At 43.6% G+C, this 18,978-nt stretch overlaps 1 protein-coding gene across 1 annotated transcript in view; it reads right to left on the reverse strand.

The window, feature by feature from the left end:
- CMTM4 (CKLF like MARVEL transmembrane domain containing 4) overlaps positions 1 to 18,978 on the reverse strand; it is a 78,631-nt gene that overhangs the window by 18,217 nt on the left and 41,436 nt on the right. The window contains exon 2 of the mRNA XM_035281587.3: positions 2,968 to 3,144. Coding sequence (XP_035137478.1) covers positions 2,968 to 3,144 — 177 coding nt within the window. The remainder of the gene's footprint in view (positions 1 to 2,967; positions 3,145 to 18,978) is intronic.

Genomic DNA, 18,978 nt, shown 5'->3' on the forward strand with positions numbered 1-18,978 from the left:
CTCTGTCTCAAAAAAAAAAATTTAGCTGGATGTGGTGGCACATGTCTGTAGTCCCAACTAGTCAGGAAGCTGAAGCAAGAGAATTGCTTGAACCCAGGAGGTGGAGATTGCAGTGAGCCAAGATTGTGCCACTGCACTACAGCCTGGGTGACAGTGCAAGACTCCATCTCAAAAAAATAATAAAATATATATACATACATATATATATAAATTAGCCAGGCATAGTGGTGCATACCTGTAATCTCAGCTACTCAGGAGGCTGAGGCAGGAGAATCACTTGTACCCAGGAGGCGAAGGTTGCAGTGAGCCAAGATTGCGCCATTGCCTAAGCCACAGAGCAAGACTCCATGTCAAAAAAAAAAAAAAGATAGGTACCATCTCCTCAAGTTCATGTAATGCACATACCCTTTTGTTGGGCAAGCACACAGCCTTTATCTGCTCCAAAAGAGTGGAAAGTCTGGAATGGATCCCAAAGAACAGGACAGTGTTGTCAAGTGACCACATCATCACCACCCAGAAGAAAAGAACGAATATCAGCTTCCCAGAGGAAGAGATGCACCTCAACATGACCAGTGATGTGGTAGTGTGGTAGTCAACAAGTGGAAAATCTTTCATTATTAAAACAGAAAAAGCAGAATTCCAGAAAGCTCACTGGAGGTTTTTCTGGGAAGGGTGGTTTTTCTGGGAAATATGTATTTCTGGGAAATATGTATTTCTGGGAAGGGTGCGGTGGCTCACACCTGTAATTCCAGTACTATGGGGGGCTGAGGTGGGTGGATCACTTGAGGCCAGGTGTTTAAAACCTGCCTGGCCAACATGGTAAAAGCCCATCTTCACTAAGAATACAAAAATTAGCCAGGTGTGGTGGTATGAGCCCGAAATCCCAGCTACTCAGGAGGCTGAGGCAGGAGAATCGCTTGAACCCAGGAGGCAGTGGTTGCAGTGAGCCCAGATCATGCCACTCCACTCCAGCCTGGGTGACAGAGCAAGACTCCATATCAAAAAACAACAAGTAAACAAACAACAACAACCAAAAAAAGTAGGTATTTCTGGGGATAAAGGCCGGTATAAATTAGTAAGAAATCTGAAGCATGAAGTCTTCTAACAGATTAATGGCTATCAGATAAAACTGACAAAACAGAACTAAGGGAGTCAAGTCAAACCCGGTAGAAGTCAACAGGGGAACAGTGTGGGTAACCTAACAGCAGCCTGCCAGGACACCTCTTACTCAGGTTAGATTTAACACTGCTGCACTGGCCACAGCGCCCACTGGTTTGAGGCCTTACCAGATGCCTTTATACCCATTACCTCATTTTATACTTTAAAAGAAACCTGCAAAAAGAGATTATTATCTCCACTTTACCAGTGCTGATACTTCACCAATGCAGAGCTCTCAGCGACTTGCCCAGGGTCATGCACAGCCTGTTTCAGCCACCTTGGACTTGAACCCAGCCTGGTGTGTCTGACTCAATGCCTATAGTCTTAACCTTTCCAGCAGCTGCTTCCTTGTCAAATAGGTCCTCCCGTAGGGTTTCACAGCCCAGCCCTTCAGTCAGCAAGTATTTATTGATAGGCCTCAGGAACACGAAGCAAGTAGGACAGCAATGAACAAGATGCTGACCTTGACCCTGACCCTGCATCCATGGTATGAGCATTTTAACTGGGGAAGGTTTGCAAAGTTCTCTTAAACTGTCTACTACACGCTCTATAAACATTCTTATGGATAACATAAACCTCATCTTAAAAATAGTTAAGACATTAAAACCTGTCACAAAAACTCAGACAAAATGCTTCTAGTTATCTTGAGGTTTTAGAGCTTAAATTTAAAATACCACCACATTTTTCTCAGGTTTTGGTGCTAAGACAAAAAAACAGCTAAGTTTTCAACAGACATCTACTTTTCTAGATCAGTAACTCCCTTTTAAATTTTTCCTCCTTTAGGAGTCTGTGCTGGTTAGGACAACCCAGGGAGCACCTGTAAGGAGGACCTTCCCCACTGCAGGCCCCAGGGCATACCAGGAGAGCAGCCCTGCCAGGGAGGTGGCAGCTCCAGCCTCCCCCTTGGGGCCCGCACTTTCTCATGGGCCCAGAAGCAGCCAAAGACAGAAGGAGCCATGTGTGGCTTCTGTGTGGCTCCGGATTTCAGGCAAGGGTAGCTGGTCTGCGGCGCTCTCCTCCTGCTTCCCTCTCAGCAGCTGAGGTGCCCACAGCGTTCTCCTCCCACAGGCACAGCAGGGTAAGGCAGCTGACAGTGCTTACATGGATCTCCCTGACTAACTCCCTTTGAGCTCCTGCACAGGCTAATTTGCAAATAAATATCAAGAAAACCAAATGATATTATAATCCCCTTCTCATTCAGCACAGTAAGGACACAGTCCAGGAAAGGGGGTCTGGGACTGACGAGCCCTGTGTTTCCCATCTGACTGACAAGGGTGGCCAAACAGGGCTAAGAACCGAAACCATGGGGAGAAGAGGGCAGGTTTCCACTCAGGTCTTTCTGATCAAACCACCAAACGCCCCAGGGTCCTTCTAGTTCCTTTGAATTTAATAATATTCCTAGGCTCTGCAAGTTATCGGCATTTTCATTCATATTTTCAATTCTTCCAGGATCCATATTCTTATTATGTCCAGTCTAAAAAATATGCAAATGTCTTCATTGTATTTTATTTCCCACATTCTGCAAAGATTAACATGACCAGTCTTCTCAGATGATCACAAAATTGAAATGACATCTTTGAAGTGGCCAAAATAATTCTGTTATGATGTTTCTCCCATTAGTTAAGATTCAGTTTATTTTGTAGTTTTACTCAACCCAGTAAAGAATTTAAAATTTTACAGTTGAATTGTAATGGAATATTTAAGGATCAAAATGAACTAGAACCAAATACAATCTGGAGAGATTCAACTTTTCCTTGGAGCCAACCACCGCGTGATCCATTCGTGGCCAGAGTGGCTGCTTGTACTCACTGTCAGGTTCCAGTTGATCTGGGGGATCCTCATGTGCAGGTTGAGACTGAACATAATCAGCAAGACTCCAGTCACCACAAATGCACTGCAGCTCACAAACTCAAAAAAGTAGAGGCCTTCACAGGGGGAGCACTTCATGATGGTCTCTATGCAGATAAACGCAATCAGGGCCAAGATCTAGAAAGAAAATTGGAAACATATATGTATATATATATTTAGTATACATCTGTGGACATACGTGGCTACCATGCTAAAATAACACTGAACAACAACAACATACTGCCACCGAGTTTTCCTCTGGGGATGGCAGCCATAACTGTTGGAAATCAGATCAGCTTCAAGCCTTACATCAAGAACAGGTGCAAGGGTCTTAATGAAAGGATCCAATTACCAGTGTAAACAGTGAAGGCCCCACCGCATATACTGAAATCAATCTGGTGTGATTTGGCCCCCGGGGTGTAAACCGCTGGTCCTTGGGAAGAAGCAGAAATACCTCCACACAATGTTTTTAGGTCTTCTCCTGCCATCAGTAAGTGGGTGTTGCCTATGTATGTTTCTAATTCATGGTCTCTACCACAATTATGCCAAACACTGGGAAAGCAGAATCCTGATGGTGTTCGACTTACACTATCTGAGGTTACCTTGGTGGTTCCTGCTAAGGTCACACAGGTTAACTGGGACTCCTGATGGCTTTAAAAGAATGATTGGTATAATCTCCTCTTTCCCCAATTAGGAGGGAACAAGAGGCCCCCCTAATTAATTCATGCGGTTTTTAAAAATGTATTTTTGAACTTGATCACAAGAAGATGGTAGCTTATTAGAAAACATTAAGAAATCTACCAATAATAGAATAAATTTCTTTCTGAAGGACCAAAGTAACATTCTGGCAATATGTCCTAAGAGTTCATAGATCATAAATTCAAATAGATATCGATGGAAAATGCCAAGTGAACTTTTAAAGGGGGACTTCAGGACAAGGAGGAGCCCAAAGGTGGAGTTAATGACCCTGTGATTGAGGAAAGGTTTGAAACACCTAAAGCCAGATAAGTCTTGGGCTCCCGCCCCGCTCCGCTCCGCTCAGTGGCATCTGAAGCCTGTGCCAACTGCTTCCAGGCCGGCCTCCACCTCATGGGTCAAGGAAGCAGAGGCAGGCAGCTCTGTGGTCCTCTAGAGACTTGTCCTCTAGAGCTTGTGAAAAATGCAGAATCTCTGCTTCCTCCCCTTGAACTACAGAATCAGAATCTACTTTCTGATGAGATCTTCAGAGGATTAAAGTGCCAGCAGCATCCAAGGCACGGGCTGTTCTGGGGCCTTTCTCCACCTGTTGAAGTCCTACTCATGACTTCCAATGCTCTACTAGATGCTGCCACCACCTCCACCCCATTCCCTGACTGCTTCTCCTTGCCAGACATCAGCTTATCCCACTGTCTCCCAGGAAAGCTGGCTAGCCTGTGACTGCATTCTATCCTTGCCATCCTGCAGCCTCTCCCTCCTGAGCTTTTAGGGGGCAGGGCAGTCCATCCCTGTCTACTCCCAAGGCACCAAGCACAGTAACTTGCACATAGCTGGCAGACGGTGGCTGAATGAGCCATTAGAAAACCTGTATCTACAATTCCTGGCTGCCTGGTCAGTGTTTTCGGGTGAATGGAAGAGTGGTTCTGCTTCTCCCATTGTCAATACTTCTATACAGAACCTCTTTCCTCACAATATGTGTGGTCTTTTCTAAGTCAACACATTAAAGATACAGGTCTTCTTGGTCAAAGCATACAAAATTTGAGTTAGGAAGAATAAGTTCCAGAGGTCTGTTGTACAACATGGTTACTTAGTGACTACTGTTAAGAGTAGATTTTAGTGCAGTGGCTCACAACTGTAATCCCAGCACTTTGGGAGGCCAAGGCAGGTGGATCACCTGACATCGGGAGTTCAAGACCAGCCTGACTAACATGGTGAAACCCCATCTCTACTAAAAATACAAAAATTAGGTGGTGTGGGGGTGGGGGGATGCCTGTAATCCTAGCTACTCGGGAGGCTGAAGCAGAATTGCTTGAAACCCAGGAGGCAGAAGTTGCAGTGAGTCAAGATCATGAAACTGCACTCTAGCATGGGCGACAGAGTAAGACTCCGTCTCAAAAAAACAAAAACAAACAAAACGGGTAGCTTTTAAGTGTTTTTACACAATAAAAAAACAGGTAAGTAATGCACAGTACCTCACTGGATTGAGCCATTCCACAATGCATACACATTTAGAAACATCATGTTGTACACACTAAATACAGAAATTTTTACTTGTTGGCTGGGCATGGTGGTTTGCATCTGTAATTCCAGAACTTTGGGAGGCCAAGGTAGGTGGATCATCTGAGGTCAGGAGTTCAAGACCAGCCTGGCCAAGATAGCGAAACCCCATCTCTATTAAAAATACAAAAATTAGCTGGGTGTGGTGGCGTGTACCTATAGTCCCAGCTACTCAGGAGGCTGAGGCAGGAGAATCACTTGAGCCCAGGAGGGAGGGATTGAAGTGAGCTGAGATCACGCCATTGCACTCCAGCCTGGGCAACAAGAGTGAAACTCTGCCTCAGGAAAAAAAAAAATTTTTTTTACTTGTCAATAAAACAAAAGATATGGGTCTTTAAATATACACCTTGTGCTTCTCCTAATGGCTCTTCTTATAATTCTCTATAGCACCACAGATTTTAATTCTCCATCTGAATTACATACCTAACTTGCAATAATTCACAAAAGAAGTAGTTCACATAAGGGAAACTCCTAAACTTTCCCTTCTTTTTTTTCACCCCAGTAATCAAATCTAGTAATCTTGGGCAAGAAATAACACACTGTATTGATGAATTACAAATGTTTCTGGTATGCTAACTTCAACCATATTTGTGTGGGAAGGTAACACCTACATTCTTAAATATTAACATAAAAATGGCTTCACGGATATGCAAATAGACCATTCGTTGTGGCAGTGAACAAAATGGACAAAAATTCCTGCTCTTAGCTCACAGTCTAATAAGAGAGGGTTTTCTCTTATTAATTAAATTTAAAAACAGAGTGAGTGAGACAATGATAAGAACAAAGGAGAAAAATGGAAGCAGGGAAGCTGAACAAAGCATCTGAGGCAAAGGTTTTTGAAAGTTTAGACACAGAGGCCGGGAGCGGTGGTTCATACCCGTAATCCCTTCAAAATTATAGCACTTCAGGAGGTTGAGGTGGATGGATCGCTTGAGGCCAGGAGAGGAGTTCCATACCAGCCTGGCCGACATGGCGAAACCCTGTATCTACTAAAAATACAAAAATTAGTTGGATGTGGTGTTGCACACCTGTAGTCCCAGCTACTAGGGAGGCTGATACAGGAGAATCCCTTGAACCTGGGAGGCGGAGGTTGCAGTGAGCAGAGACTGTGCCACTGCACTCCAGTTTAAGCCACAGAGTGAGACTGTCTAAAAAAAAACATTTTAATAATATAAAGTTTGGGGCAGGTGCAATGGCTCAGGCCTGTAAGCCCAGCACTATGAGAGGCTGAAGCAAGTCAGTCACTTGAGGTCAGCAGTTCGAGACCAGCCTGGCCAACATGGTGAAATCACATCTCTACTAAAAACATGAAAATCAGGTGGGTGTGGTGGCACATGCCTGTAGTCCCAGCAACTTGGGAGGCTGGGGCAAGAGAATTGCTTGAGCTGGGGGGCAGAAGTTGCAGTGAGCTGAGATCGCGCCACTGTACTGCACTCCAGTCTGGGCAATAAAGACTCTGTCTCTAAATAAATATATATATATATATGTACACAAAGTTTAGACAGTGTCCCTGGAAGGTACTATTTGAGACAGAGTTGCCGAACATAGGGGACAGCTATCTAGAGAAAGAGCACTGGAGGCAGAGGGAAGAGCGAGGTGGGATTCCTGGACGGGAGCCAGATGGGCACTGGGAAAAATCACAGGAGGGTAGGTCAGACACAAAGAGCCCTTGGGTGCAGTGAGGTCTGTGGCTCTCACTTAGAGTGTCATGGAAGCACCAGAAAGTGACATCATCTTCGAGTCTTAAAAGGGCCGTCAGCTACTTCATGGATAACAGACCACATTGAGGACAAGGGCAGAAACTGGGAGGAGAGTGAGACGACTCTTATGACAATGAATAAGGCTAATCTATTACCTTGCAGAAATAACTCCACAGGTGTGTGACTGCACAGGCTCAGTCAGAAAAATTACCATGGTATCTGCCTTGCTCTCTCTTGGATCACTCATGCTGGGGAGAAACCAGCTGCCATGTCTTCAGGACTCTCAAGCAGCCCTACGGAGGGGTATAAGTGCCAAGAACTAAAGCCTCCTGCCAACAGCCATGTTGAACAAGCCATCTTAGACATGGGTCCTCCAGCCCCAGGCAAGCCTTCAGATGATATAGCCTTAGTAACCCTAGCCAAAAGCTTGACTGCAACCTCCTGAGAGAACCAGAGCAAAGCCACCCCCAAATTCTTGACACAGAAATGAAAAGATAATAAAGGTATGATTTTTGTTTGTTTGCTTTTTTAAGACAGGGTCTTGTTCTGTCACCCAAGCTGGAGTGCATTGATGCAATCATAGCTTGCTGCAACTTTCACCTCCTGGACTCAAGTGATCCTCCTGCCTCAAACTCTCAAGTAGCTGGGACTACAGGTACACACCACCATGCCCAGATAATTCTTTAATTTTCTGTAAAGACAGGGTCTCACACCGTTACCCAGGCTGGTCTCAAACTCCTGGCCTCAAGCGATCTTCCTGCCTCAGCCTCCCAAAGGAATGTGATTACACCCAAAGCACTGGGATTACTCCCAAAGCCACTGTGGCCCGCCTAAGAAGTGTTGTTTTAAGTCACAAAGTTTTGGGGTAGTTATGCAGCAATAAATATTAGGGGAGGAAAAACTCTTGTTGTTATAAAACATTAATATTATAATTAATAATATTCGTAAGAACTACTCATTACTCATTGATTACAGGTACCTACAAATCAAACACCTTATAGGCACTTCTCATTCTTTATCATTTAGTCCCCCAGCAAAACCTTATGAGGTAGATATTAGCCCCATTTTACAGATAAGGAAATTAAGGTCCTATGACATACAGATAGCAAGAAGCAGTGTCAGGATGTAATAGCCAATATTTGATTCTCAGTCTTTCCAGTTCTTATTGCCTCACTATGTTATTTCTCTATTCGTTTCTCACCCGTAACATTATACCTGCCTTTTTTGTATATCTCAAATGGTCACCATTTTCAAAACAAAAACATATGTAAAAGGGCTCTACAAATGACAAAACACTATATACAAAATAAGGAAATAACATGATATAACCTACACCTATTTAAACCATAAAATACGTATTATACATTTGTTTTTTAGCCTACTTTTTCTACTAAATAGTATCCACAGTTATTTCCACAAAAATAGAAACATAGATGTTATTTTTAATAATTATAGTATTCATATGTAGCTCAATAGACAGATACATAAATACATACATATACACCTCTATACAGATATCACAATTTAATTGATCCCTTACTGACAGGCATTTAGATGGTTTTTAATACTCTGCTGTGTTTTTGTCTGACACTGGACACAGCAAAATGTCAACATTTTCTCTAGCACAGTAAAATCTAATCACTGCTGAAATAAAAACTACCTATTGACCAGCAAGAAGGGCTCAGATAAAGTGATACTATACTAGAAGCCAACAATTTCAAGACAACCAGAGTCAAAACTAGTTCAACTTACAACCTTGAAGTGAGCAAATGTCGTGTAAAAATTATACAGAGATGTCCAAGAAGATATATATAAGAAAAAACTCTTTTGTTTACTAATCATGAGATTATGGATGCCCTTGGAGACAGTCCTTTCCAGGTGGTACCTACGAACTGACCAGAGTAAATATTTTCATATTTGATAAGTAAACTGGGCCGGGCACAGTGGCTCACACCTATAATCACAGCACTTTGGGAGGCCAATGCAGTTGGATCACTTGAGGCCAGGAATTACAGACCAGCCTGACCAACACAGTGAAACTCCTTCTCTACACAAATACAAAAAATTAGCTGGGTGTGGTGGCACAAGCCTGTAATCCCAGCTAGTCGGGAGGCTGAGGCATGAAAATCACTTGAACCCCAGAGGTAGAGGTTGCAGTGAGCCGGGATTGTGCTACTGCTCTCCAGCCTAGCTGACAGAGAGATACTCCACTGCTGGGGAAAAAAAAAAAAACAGAATTGATATTAACAGGTTGTCAGATTTCCACAACTGTGGCTAATTATTGGCAGCATCAAAAAGCAGGAAGAGAGGGAAAGAGAGAGAGGACTGGCTGATGAAGTTATCATAATAGTCCTCCTTCCACTCCAACTTTCTGTCACAGCTACTTGTGCCAGGTGATAATGAAATAGCAATGGGCATTTTTGGTTTTGTTTGTTGACAAAGTCTCTGTCGCCCAAGCTGGAGTGCAGTGGCGAGATCTTGGCTCACTGCACCTCCGCCTCCCAGGTTCAAGTGATTCTCTTGCTTCAGCCTCCCGAGTACCTGGGATTACAGGTACCCACCACCAAACCTGGCTAATTTTTGTATTTTTAGTACAGACAGGGCTTCATCATGCTGGCCATGCTGGTCTCAAACTCCTGACCTCAAGTGATCCACCCACCTCAGCCCTGCAAAGTACTGGGATTACAGGCGTGAGTCACTGTGCCCAGCCACAATGGACATTTTTGGTATTCATCTAATTGGAAGTTGAGTGAGGGATACATTAAATTTGGGTTTAGCTGTTGGTTCCATGTATGGTTAAGTTACCGTAGCACTCCCAGTGGAGGAATGGCTTTCAGATATGCTCTGACACCACTGCACAGGCTGACCTGACATTATGACAACAGAACAAACCCCAAACTTCTTTTTTTTTTTTGAGATGGGTTTTTGCTCTTGTTGCCCAGGCTGGAGTGCAATGGTGCGATCTCAGCTCACTGCAACCTCTGCCTGCTGGGTTCAAGTGATTCTTCTGCTTCAGCCTCCCAAGTAGCTGGGATTACAGGTGTGTGCCACCAGACTCAGCTAATCTTGTATTTTTAGTAGAGACAGGGTTTCTCCATGGTGAGGCTGCTCTTGAACTCCCGATCTCAAGTGATCCACCCACCTTGACCTCCCAAAGTGCTGGGATTACAGGCATGAGCCACCATACTCAGCCCAAACCCCAAACTTCATGAGATAAACTGTCCTACGATGACCAACTAGAACTATGTGGGTAGTGGAGGAGAAACAGGCTTTGAAACATATGGAGCCAGAAACTTATCTGTGGGAAATTCTTCAGATAATTAAATGCATAAAATTTTAAGTACAGAATTCTATTGTCATCAGTGCCTAAATGGGAGTTGTGTTTTATCAGAAAAATACTCAAAAATATGCAACTATAAGTGCACTACACATTTTCTCCTTTTGACGGAAACCACATGAAATAGAATTTATCAGAATTCCAGGGTGTGTAGGGCACAAATCTGTGGCAGCACTATAAACAGCAAGTACTTATTATTATTTTGAGATGGAGTTTCGCTCTTGTCACCCAGGCTGGAGTGCAATGGCATGATCTCAGCTCTCTGCAACCTATGCCTTCTGGGTTCAAGCGATTCTCCTGTCTCAGCCTCCCAAGTAGCTGGGATTACAGGCGCCCACCACCACGCCTGGCTAGTTTTTGTATTTTTAGTAGAGATAAGGTTTCACCATGTTGTCCAGTCTGGTCTTGAATTCCTGACCTCAGGTAGTCTGCCCACCTTGGCCTCCCAAAGTGCTGAGATTACAGGCATGAGCCACCACGCCTGGCCAACAGCAAGTACTTCTGTGTGGGAGCTTAGAGTTTTATGTATTTCAATGTACCAGATCACATCTTCATACAGCTGACAAATTTTAAATTGACAAAGTCTGACAATCCCAAATAGAATGGCACACAAAATTGCTTCCAATTCACTGAAACAGCATGAAAAAACAAGTGTTCAGCGACAAACTCCTACACGTTTATCAATAAATCAGTGAAAGGAGCCTCAGAACATACTGATTATATAATGATGTGATGTTGCTCGAAACAGTGTAGTGGCAACCTAAAATCTGAACTGTTCTCATGTACCATGAAATGTCAGGTTGACTTTGTATACTTTTTCAGAATTACTGGTCAAACTGAGGTGCAAATCTACGAAGGATCTATTGCAGCGGAGGCCAAAACAAAAACAGAAAGAAAACACTTCTTAAATTTGTAATTTGTTGTTTCCTATTGGGAGTCAAAAGAAACCACCACCCCCACCCCTCCACCAAAAAAATAGTGTATTTCTTATTCTAAAACAATATTCACTACTGTACCTGTTTTGTGCTTTTAATTGTCTTTCTTTTTCCAAAATCATGAGTCTTAAGCTCCTCAAAATCTGGACCTACTGCTAGATTTGGGCAATGAAGTGTGAGTGGGGGAAACACCTGTGACCCTTGGCAGCAGCCTTTTAGAACTACAGACAGTTCCACCGTGCTCCTTCCCTGCCACAGCAGCCTGCAATGTTCCAGACCCAGGGCAGGGAAAGGGAGTGACAAACACAGATGCTCAACCTCACTTCCAACAAAAGAAATGCGAATTGAGATATCCTTTTCATCTACCCAGTTCATAAAAGTTATACAGTGATATCCCATACTGGTGAGAGAATGAGAAATCGGGCCATTTTTCACACTGATGGTGAAGGTACAGACCAGCACGGCATGCAGAGAGTGATCGCCCAATCCTCATCAAAACTGGCTGGATGCAGTGGCTCACGCCTGTAATCCCAGCACTTTGGGAGGCCAAGGTGGGTGGATCACCTGAGGTCAGGAGTTTGAGACCAGCCTGGCCAACATGATGAAACTGCATCTCTACTAAAAATACAAAAATTAGTCGGGTGTGGTGGTGGGCACCTGTAATCCCAGCTACTTGGGAGGCTGAGACAGAAGAATCACTTGAATCCAGGAGGCAAAGGTTACAGTCAGCTGAGATGGAGTCACTGAAATCCAGCCTGGGCAACAAGAGCAAAACTCCATCTCAAAAAAAAAAAAGTAACCATGCACACCCTCAGATCCAGAAATTCTATGACTATGTCCCCTAGGAATAACTGTACCAAACATGCACACCTAAAATCCCAGCACTTTGGAAAGGCCAAAGTGGGCAGATCACCTTAGGTCAGGAGTTCAAGACCAGCCTGACCAACATAGTGAAACTCCAGCTCTAGAATTCATTTCTGAACTCTCTTGATAGCATACAAACCTATTTCCTGGCCACCACTGTGCTATGAGCTAAGAGAGTGGGGGCAGAGTAAGAGGGCCAGCCTTACTCTCACTAAGACAATGGCAAGGATCCCCAGGAAAGAAGTGTCACCATTCAAAGACATCTTCAAAGGTTAGACAAAATTCAATTTTCTTTTCTTTTTTTTTTTTTTAATTTTGCTTGATTTATTTTATTTATTTTTTTTTTTTACCATTTTTTCTTTTTTTTTATTTTTTTATTTTTTATTTATTTATTTTTTTTAAAGAAGGGGAAAAAAAGAAAAAGAGGGAAAAAGGAATATTACTTCATTCCTAAAATGGGTTTCAATAATGGCCGATCAATATTTTGAGTGTTTAAAGTGGTTAATGCATATTTTATGTGTTTAGAATGGAGACCTCTATTGTGTTTATTTGTTCTGGCTCTGAGTTCAAGTCCTGGATATCGTTATCAATTTGTTGTCTCGTTGAATCTAAATCTCATTATGTGTCTTATGTATCTGGGTGTTAAGATCTCTTACTGTTACATTAATCCTTTTACCCTTGCATCCTTGTAGCTTTGAAATCTATTTTATTAAGTGTGAGAATTGCAACTCCTGCTTTTTATTTATTTATTTTTGCTCTCCATTTGGTTGGTGAGTTTTTTTTCATCCCCTTGTTTTGAGTCTTTGTATATCTTCAGATATATCGTTAGATTTTGTGGATAATGTATATTTTGTGTGTTTAAAATGGAGAGCTCTATTGAGTTTATTTGTTCTGGATCTTAGTTCCAGTCCCGGGTATCGTTATCAATTTGTTGTCTCGTTGAATCTAAATCTCATTATGGGTCTTATGTATCTGGGTGTTAAGATCTCTTATTATTACATTAATCCTTTTACCCTTGTATCCTTGTAGCTTTGAAATCTATTTTGTCAAATGTGAAAATTGCAACTCCTGCTTCTTATTTATTTATTTTTGCTCTCCATTTGGTTGGTACGTTTTTGGTTTTTTTTTTTTCCAACCCTTTATTTTGAGTCTATGTATATCTTTGGATATACCGTTAGATTTTGTCTGTATCTTTTGATTGGGAGATTTCGCCGATTTAAATTTAGGGTTGCTGCCATTTGTTATTAACTGGCTATTTTGTCCTTTCGTTGATAAAAATTCTTCTTTATGTTAATGCTCTTTACTTTTTGGTGTATTTTTAGAAAGGGTCATACTGGTTGTTCCTTTCTGTGTATAATGCTTCTTTTAGAAGTTCTTGTAAAGCAGGCCTGGTGGTAATAAAATCTCTGAGTACTTGCTTGTTCCTAAAAGATTTTATTTTTCCTTCAAATGTAAAGCTTAAATTGGCCGGATATGAAATTCTGGGCTGAAAGTTCTGTTGATTAAGTATATTGAATATTGGCCCCCACTCTCTTCTAGCTTGTAGGGTTTCCATTGAGAGATCTGCTGTAAGCCTAATAGGCTTACCTTTATGGGTGACTTGATCTTTCTCTCTGGCTGCCCTTAATATTTTCTCCTTCGTTTCGATCTTGGTGAATCTAATGATTATGTGCCTTGGGGTTGGTCTTCTTGAGGAATATCTTTGTGGTGTTCTCTGTATTGCCTGGGGTTGAATAGTGTCCTGCTTTGCTAAATTAGGAAAATTTTCCTGGATAATGTCCTGGAGAGTATTTTCCAGCTTGACTTCATTCTCTCCGTCACATTCAGGTACACCAATCAAGCGTATATTAGGTCTTTTCACATAGTCCCATATTGCTTGGAGACTTTGCTCATTCCTTTTTATCCTTTTTTCTCTATTCTTGTCTTGTCGTTTTGTTTCATTAAGTTGGTCTTCTACCTCTGATACCCTTTCTTCTGCTTGATCCATTCGGCTGTTTAAGCTTGTACATATTTCACTAAGTTCTCGTGTTGTATTTTTCAACTCCATAAGTTCATTTGTATTCCTCTCTATATTGTCTATTCTTTTCAACATTTCATCTAACCTTTTTTCCAAGTTCTTAGTTTCTTTACATTGGGTTAGAACAAGTTCCTTTAACTCCCAGAAGTTTCTTATCATCCACCTTTTAAAGCCTACTTCAGATAATGGAACACAGTCCTTTTCCATCAGGGCTTGTTCCGTTACTGATGAGTCCTCTTCCATCAGGGCTTGTTCGGTTGCTGATGAGTCCTTTTCCAACAGGGCTTGTTCCGTTGCTGACGGGTTCTGATTTTGAGTATACTCGGCTTTCTTAGGCTGTCTTTTTCCCTTCATTGTAGATGAACCGCCTTTCTAATTAGTTTTCTGAGTTGACGTCCGACTTATTGATTCCCAGTGCTGGGATCCGAGCAACCCACTGTGGCAGCCTAAATAGCAGCGATAAGACTGATGGTGCTCTTCTGCCCGGGAATCTCTGGTCTGGCTTCCCTCTTGAGTCCACAACAAGCGGCTCTGACTTCCCGGAGCTCCAAACTCCGGTCAGTAGGGGAAGCAGTCCTGTTGGCTCTGCATGAAGAGCTGCTGCGCCGAGACGCCAGCAAAACCGCTGCGGCGGCCACAAGAGTCGTGCTGGTGACCCTTGGGGCTCCTCCACTGGGAATCGGCTAATCAGTGAGTGACGAAAATTCGTCTAATGATGTGGCGTCGTCTCGTTCTCTGAGCTTTCACTGGGAGCTACAATCCTGAGCTGTTAGTGGTCGGCCATCTTGGATCCGATGATCAAAATTCAATTTTCTTTGACTACCAGTTTACCAAAAGATCTAATGAACCACAATTTAAAATATACATATGTGTAAAAATCACAGTATTAAAATTTTTTTTAATCCCAAACTACATGAGAAGCCTTAAAAACCACCAGATGTGCCAAGCACTGTGTCGCACACCTGTAGTCCCAGCCTCAGGGAATGGCTTGAGCCCAAGAGTTCAAGGCTAGCCTGGGCAACTAAGACCTCATCTCTTAATAATTAAGTAAATTAATTAATTAAAAAGCCTGGGCACAGTGGCTCACGCCTGGATCACTTATAGGTGGCTTTGGCTCTTGTGCAACACTGAAGGCCTATGGGTTGGTGTTACACAGGACCCTCCAAATTAGATACCTTCAAATGGATAGTCATTTTAGTATCTGGTTTTTTTTGTTGTTGTTTATTTGGTTGGTTGGTTTTGTTTTTTTCTTTTGGCAACAGGGTCTTACTCTGTCACCCAGGCTGGAGTGCATTGCTGTGACCACAACTCATTGCAGCCTCTAATTCTGGGACTACAGATAGATAGTAGTATCTGGGACTACAGATACGTGCCACTATGTGGAGTTAATTTATTTTTTCTACTTTTTGTAGAGATGGATGGGGTCTTGTTTTGTTGCCCAGGTTCATCTCAAACTCCTGGGCTCCAGTGATCCTCCTGCCTCAGCCTCCAGAGTAGCTGGGATTACAGGCGTTCACCACCATGCCTGGCTAATTTTTTGTATTTTTAGTAGAGACCGGGTTTCACCATGTTGGCCAGGCTGGTCTCAAGCTCCTGACCTTAGGTCATCCACGCACTTCGGCCTCCCAAAGGGCTGGAATGAGCCACCACCACTCCCAGCCAGGCCAGGATTTTTTAAAAGTCCTTTTAAACAGTTCACAAGCACCACAGTTATAGCCTGTTTTCACAAAAGAAAAGTTCTCTTTTTAGTCCATATTTAATCTGGTCAGTAGTCGGAGAAGTCAAAAACTTATCCTCACTGTTTTTCCATCTAAAAATGCAATCTATGACGTCACCTAGAAATAGGTGAGTATCGCTCCTGAGATACCATGGGGGTAAAGAAGGTACATGCAGGGCCGACTGTAAAGAGACTGGATAAAAAGTTGGACCAAAGGGCAAGTCAGGAATGTGACCATCTGTCTCTCTGAGTGCTACTCAGGGAAGTTTAGGATCTAGTCTCAATCACCCACACAAAACACCAGAGAACCTAACTTCAAATTATTGTTCTTTCTTTTCTTTTTTAATTTTTTGAGATGGAGTCTTCCTCTGCAGCCCAGACCGGAGTGCAGTGGCATAATCTCGGCTCACCGCAACCTCCGCCTCCCGGGTCCCAGTTCAAGCAATTCTCCTACCTCAGCCTCCCAAGTAGCTGGGATTACAGGCACAAGCCACCATGCCCAGCTAATTTTTGCATTTTTTAGTAGAGACAGGGTTTCACCATGTCGGCCAGTCTGGTCTTAACTCCTGACCTTGTGATCCGCCCACCCCGGCCTCCCAAAGTACTGGGATTACAGGTGTGGCTACCGCGCCTGGCCAATTCTTTTTATTAAGAGATGGGTCTCACTATGTTGCCCAGGCTGGGCTCAAACTCCTGGCTCAAGAGATCCTCCCACCTCAGCCTCCTGAGTAGCTGGGATTACAGGTGCACACCACCACACCCAGCTTTGCTGTTCTTTGATTCCTCATCTGTGTGACAGAAGTTGTGAAATCATTTGATAAAAGTGGTATTTTTATTTACAGTGATAGTGACCCATTGCTTTAAATACACTTTGTCTGTATTCACATGAATCCATAAGCAACTCTCATCCCAGAAAAGACAGTCTGTCCTTAGGGTTGTAGGAGTCATTAACGCTGGCTGCCAAATATTTGTGGTTCTCCACTTTCCAGCACCTTCCCTGCATGCTTTGAATTTGTGTGGGGCCACAAGACTATTTCTGGCTAATGAGCTGCCAAGTGTATCATTTTCAGGCAAAAGACTCTGTTGCCAGTGTGAGATGTTCCAGAGATCTCCCTTCACCACAGTGCTGCACAGCAAGCTCTGAGATGTAGCTGCTCTACCAGCAGTGAGGATACATGGGCTAGATAGAGTAAGTGCAAAAGTGAACCCTGGTTGTTACTGCCCAGTATTCTTGCTTATCCCAACTGATACAAGGTTGGTACCTTCAACTGTTTGGGAATCAAAACATTTCTCCTGGATCTGGGTTTTTCCTCACCATTAATATCTTAAGAAATCTTAGCACTTTGTGAGGCCAAGGCTGGCAGATCACCTGACCAACATGGAGAAACCCTGTCAGGTATGGTGCATGCCTGTAATCCCAGCTACTCTGGAGGCTGAGGCAGGAGGATCACGTGAGCCCAGGAGTTTGAGATGAGCCTGCGCAAGGCAGGAAGGCAGGAGGATCACGTGAGCCCAAGAGTTTGAGATGAGCCTGCACAAGGCAGGAAGGCAGGAAGGCAGGAAGGCAGGAAGGCAGGAAGGAAGGAAGGAAGGAAGGAAGGAAGGAAGGAAGGAAGGAAGAAAGGAAAGAAGGCAGGCAATAAGGCAGGAAGAAAGAAAGAAAAGAGAAAAGAAAAAGGAAGGGAGGGAGGGAGGGAGGGAGGGAGGAAGGAAGGAAGGAAGGAAGGAAGGAAGGAAGGAAGGAAGGAAGGAAGGAAGGAAGAAGGAGGGAGAAAAGGCAGGCAGAAAGGTAGGAAAGAAAGCAGGAAGGCAGGCATTAAGCAGGAAGGCAGGAATCAGGAAGGCCGGCAGGCAGGCAGGCAGGCAGGCAGGCAGGAAAAAAATCTTAGCCCCCAGGCCAGGTGCAATGGTCACGCCTGTAATCCCAGCACTTTGGGACACCAAGGCAGGCTGACCACATGAGGTCAGGAGTTTAAGACCAGCCTAGCCAACAGAGTGAAACCCAGTCTTTACTAAAAACACAAAAATTAGCCAGATGTGGTAGTGTAGGCCTGTAATACCTGCTACTCAGGCGGCTGAGGCAGAAGAATCACTTGAACCCAAAAGACAGAGGTTGCAGTGAGCCAAGATCATGCCACTGCACTCAAGCCTAGGTGACAAAGTGAGACTCTTGTCTAAAGAAGGAAGGAAGGAAGATAGGGAGGGAGAAAGAGAAGAAAGGAAGGAAGATAGGGAAAGAGGGATAGAATGAAGGAAGGAAGACAGGGAGGGAAGGAGGGAGGCAGGGAAGGAAGGAAGGAAGGAGGGAGGGAGGGAAGGGAGGGAGGGAGGGAGGGAGGGAAGGAAGGAAGGAAGGAAGGAAGGAAGGAAGGAAGGAAGGAAGGAAGGAAGGAAGGAAGGAAAAATTTTAGCCCCCAGACACTATGTCCTAAAGAGTTACTGAGGTTGCTGGGCACGGTGGTGCACACCTATAGTCCTAGCAACCCGAGATGCCTAGGTGGGAGGATCACCTGTGCCAAGGAGCTTGACATTGCCTGCCATGAACTATGATCATGGTTGTGAAATACCCACTGCACTCCAGCCTGGGCAATAGTGAAAGACCCTGTCTCTTAAAAAAGGAAAAAGTTAGTGAGATGGGTGTGGACATTTGCCCTTATGATTTAAAAGTCTGGTTTTTTTTTTTTTTTATTTTTGAGATGGAGTCTCACTCTATTGCCCAGGCTGGAGTGCAGTGGCACAATCTCAGCTCTCCCCAACCTCCATCTCCTGGGTTAAAGGGATTTTCTTGCCTCAGCCTTCCGAACAGCTGGGACTACAGGCATCTGCCACCATGTCCATCTAATTTATGTATTTTTAGTACAGATGGGGTTGCTCTATGTTGGGCAGGCTAGTCTCAAACTCCTGACTTCGTGATCTGTCCATCTTGGCCTCCCAAAGTGCTGGGATTATGGGCGTGGGCCACCGCCTGAAAAGTCCATTTTTAAAAAAGTAATATTTAGGGAAGTATCATCCCTTCATTTAGCTAAAATTAACAGGCTCTACCATGTGCCAGCTATGATTCTAACTCTAGGGATGCAGTGGTGAACAAGCTCCTTAGGGAGCAAATATGCTCCTTTTTTCTCTTAGTTTTGATTCCTTATCTATATATA

Source organism: Callithrix jacchus, chromosome 20, assembly GCF_049354715.1.
Source record: "Callithrix jacchus isolate 240 chromosome 20, calJac240_pri, whole genome shotgun sequence".
In the NCBI taxonomy this organism is placed as follows: Eukaryota; Metazoa; Chordata; class Mammalia; order Primates; family Cebidae; genus Callithrix; species Callithrix jacchus.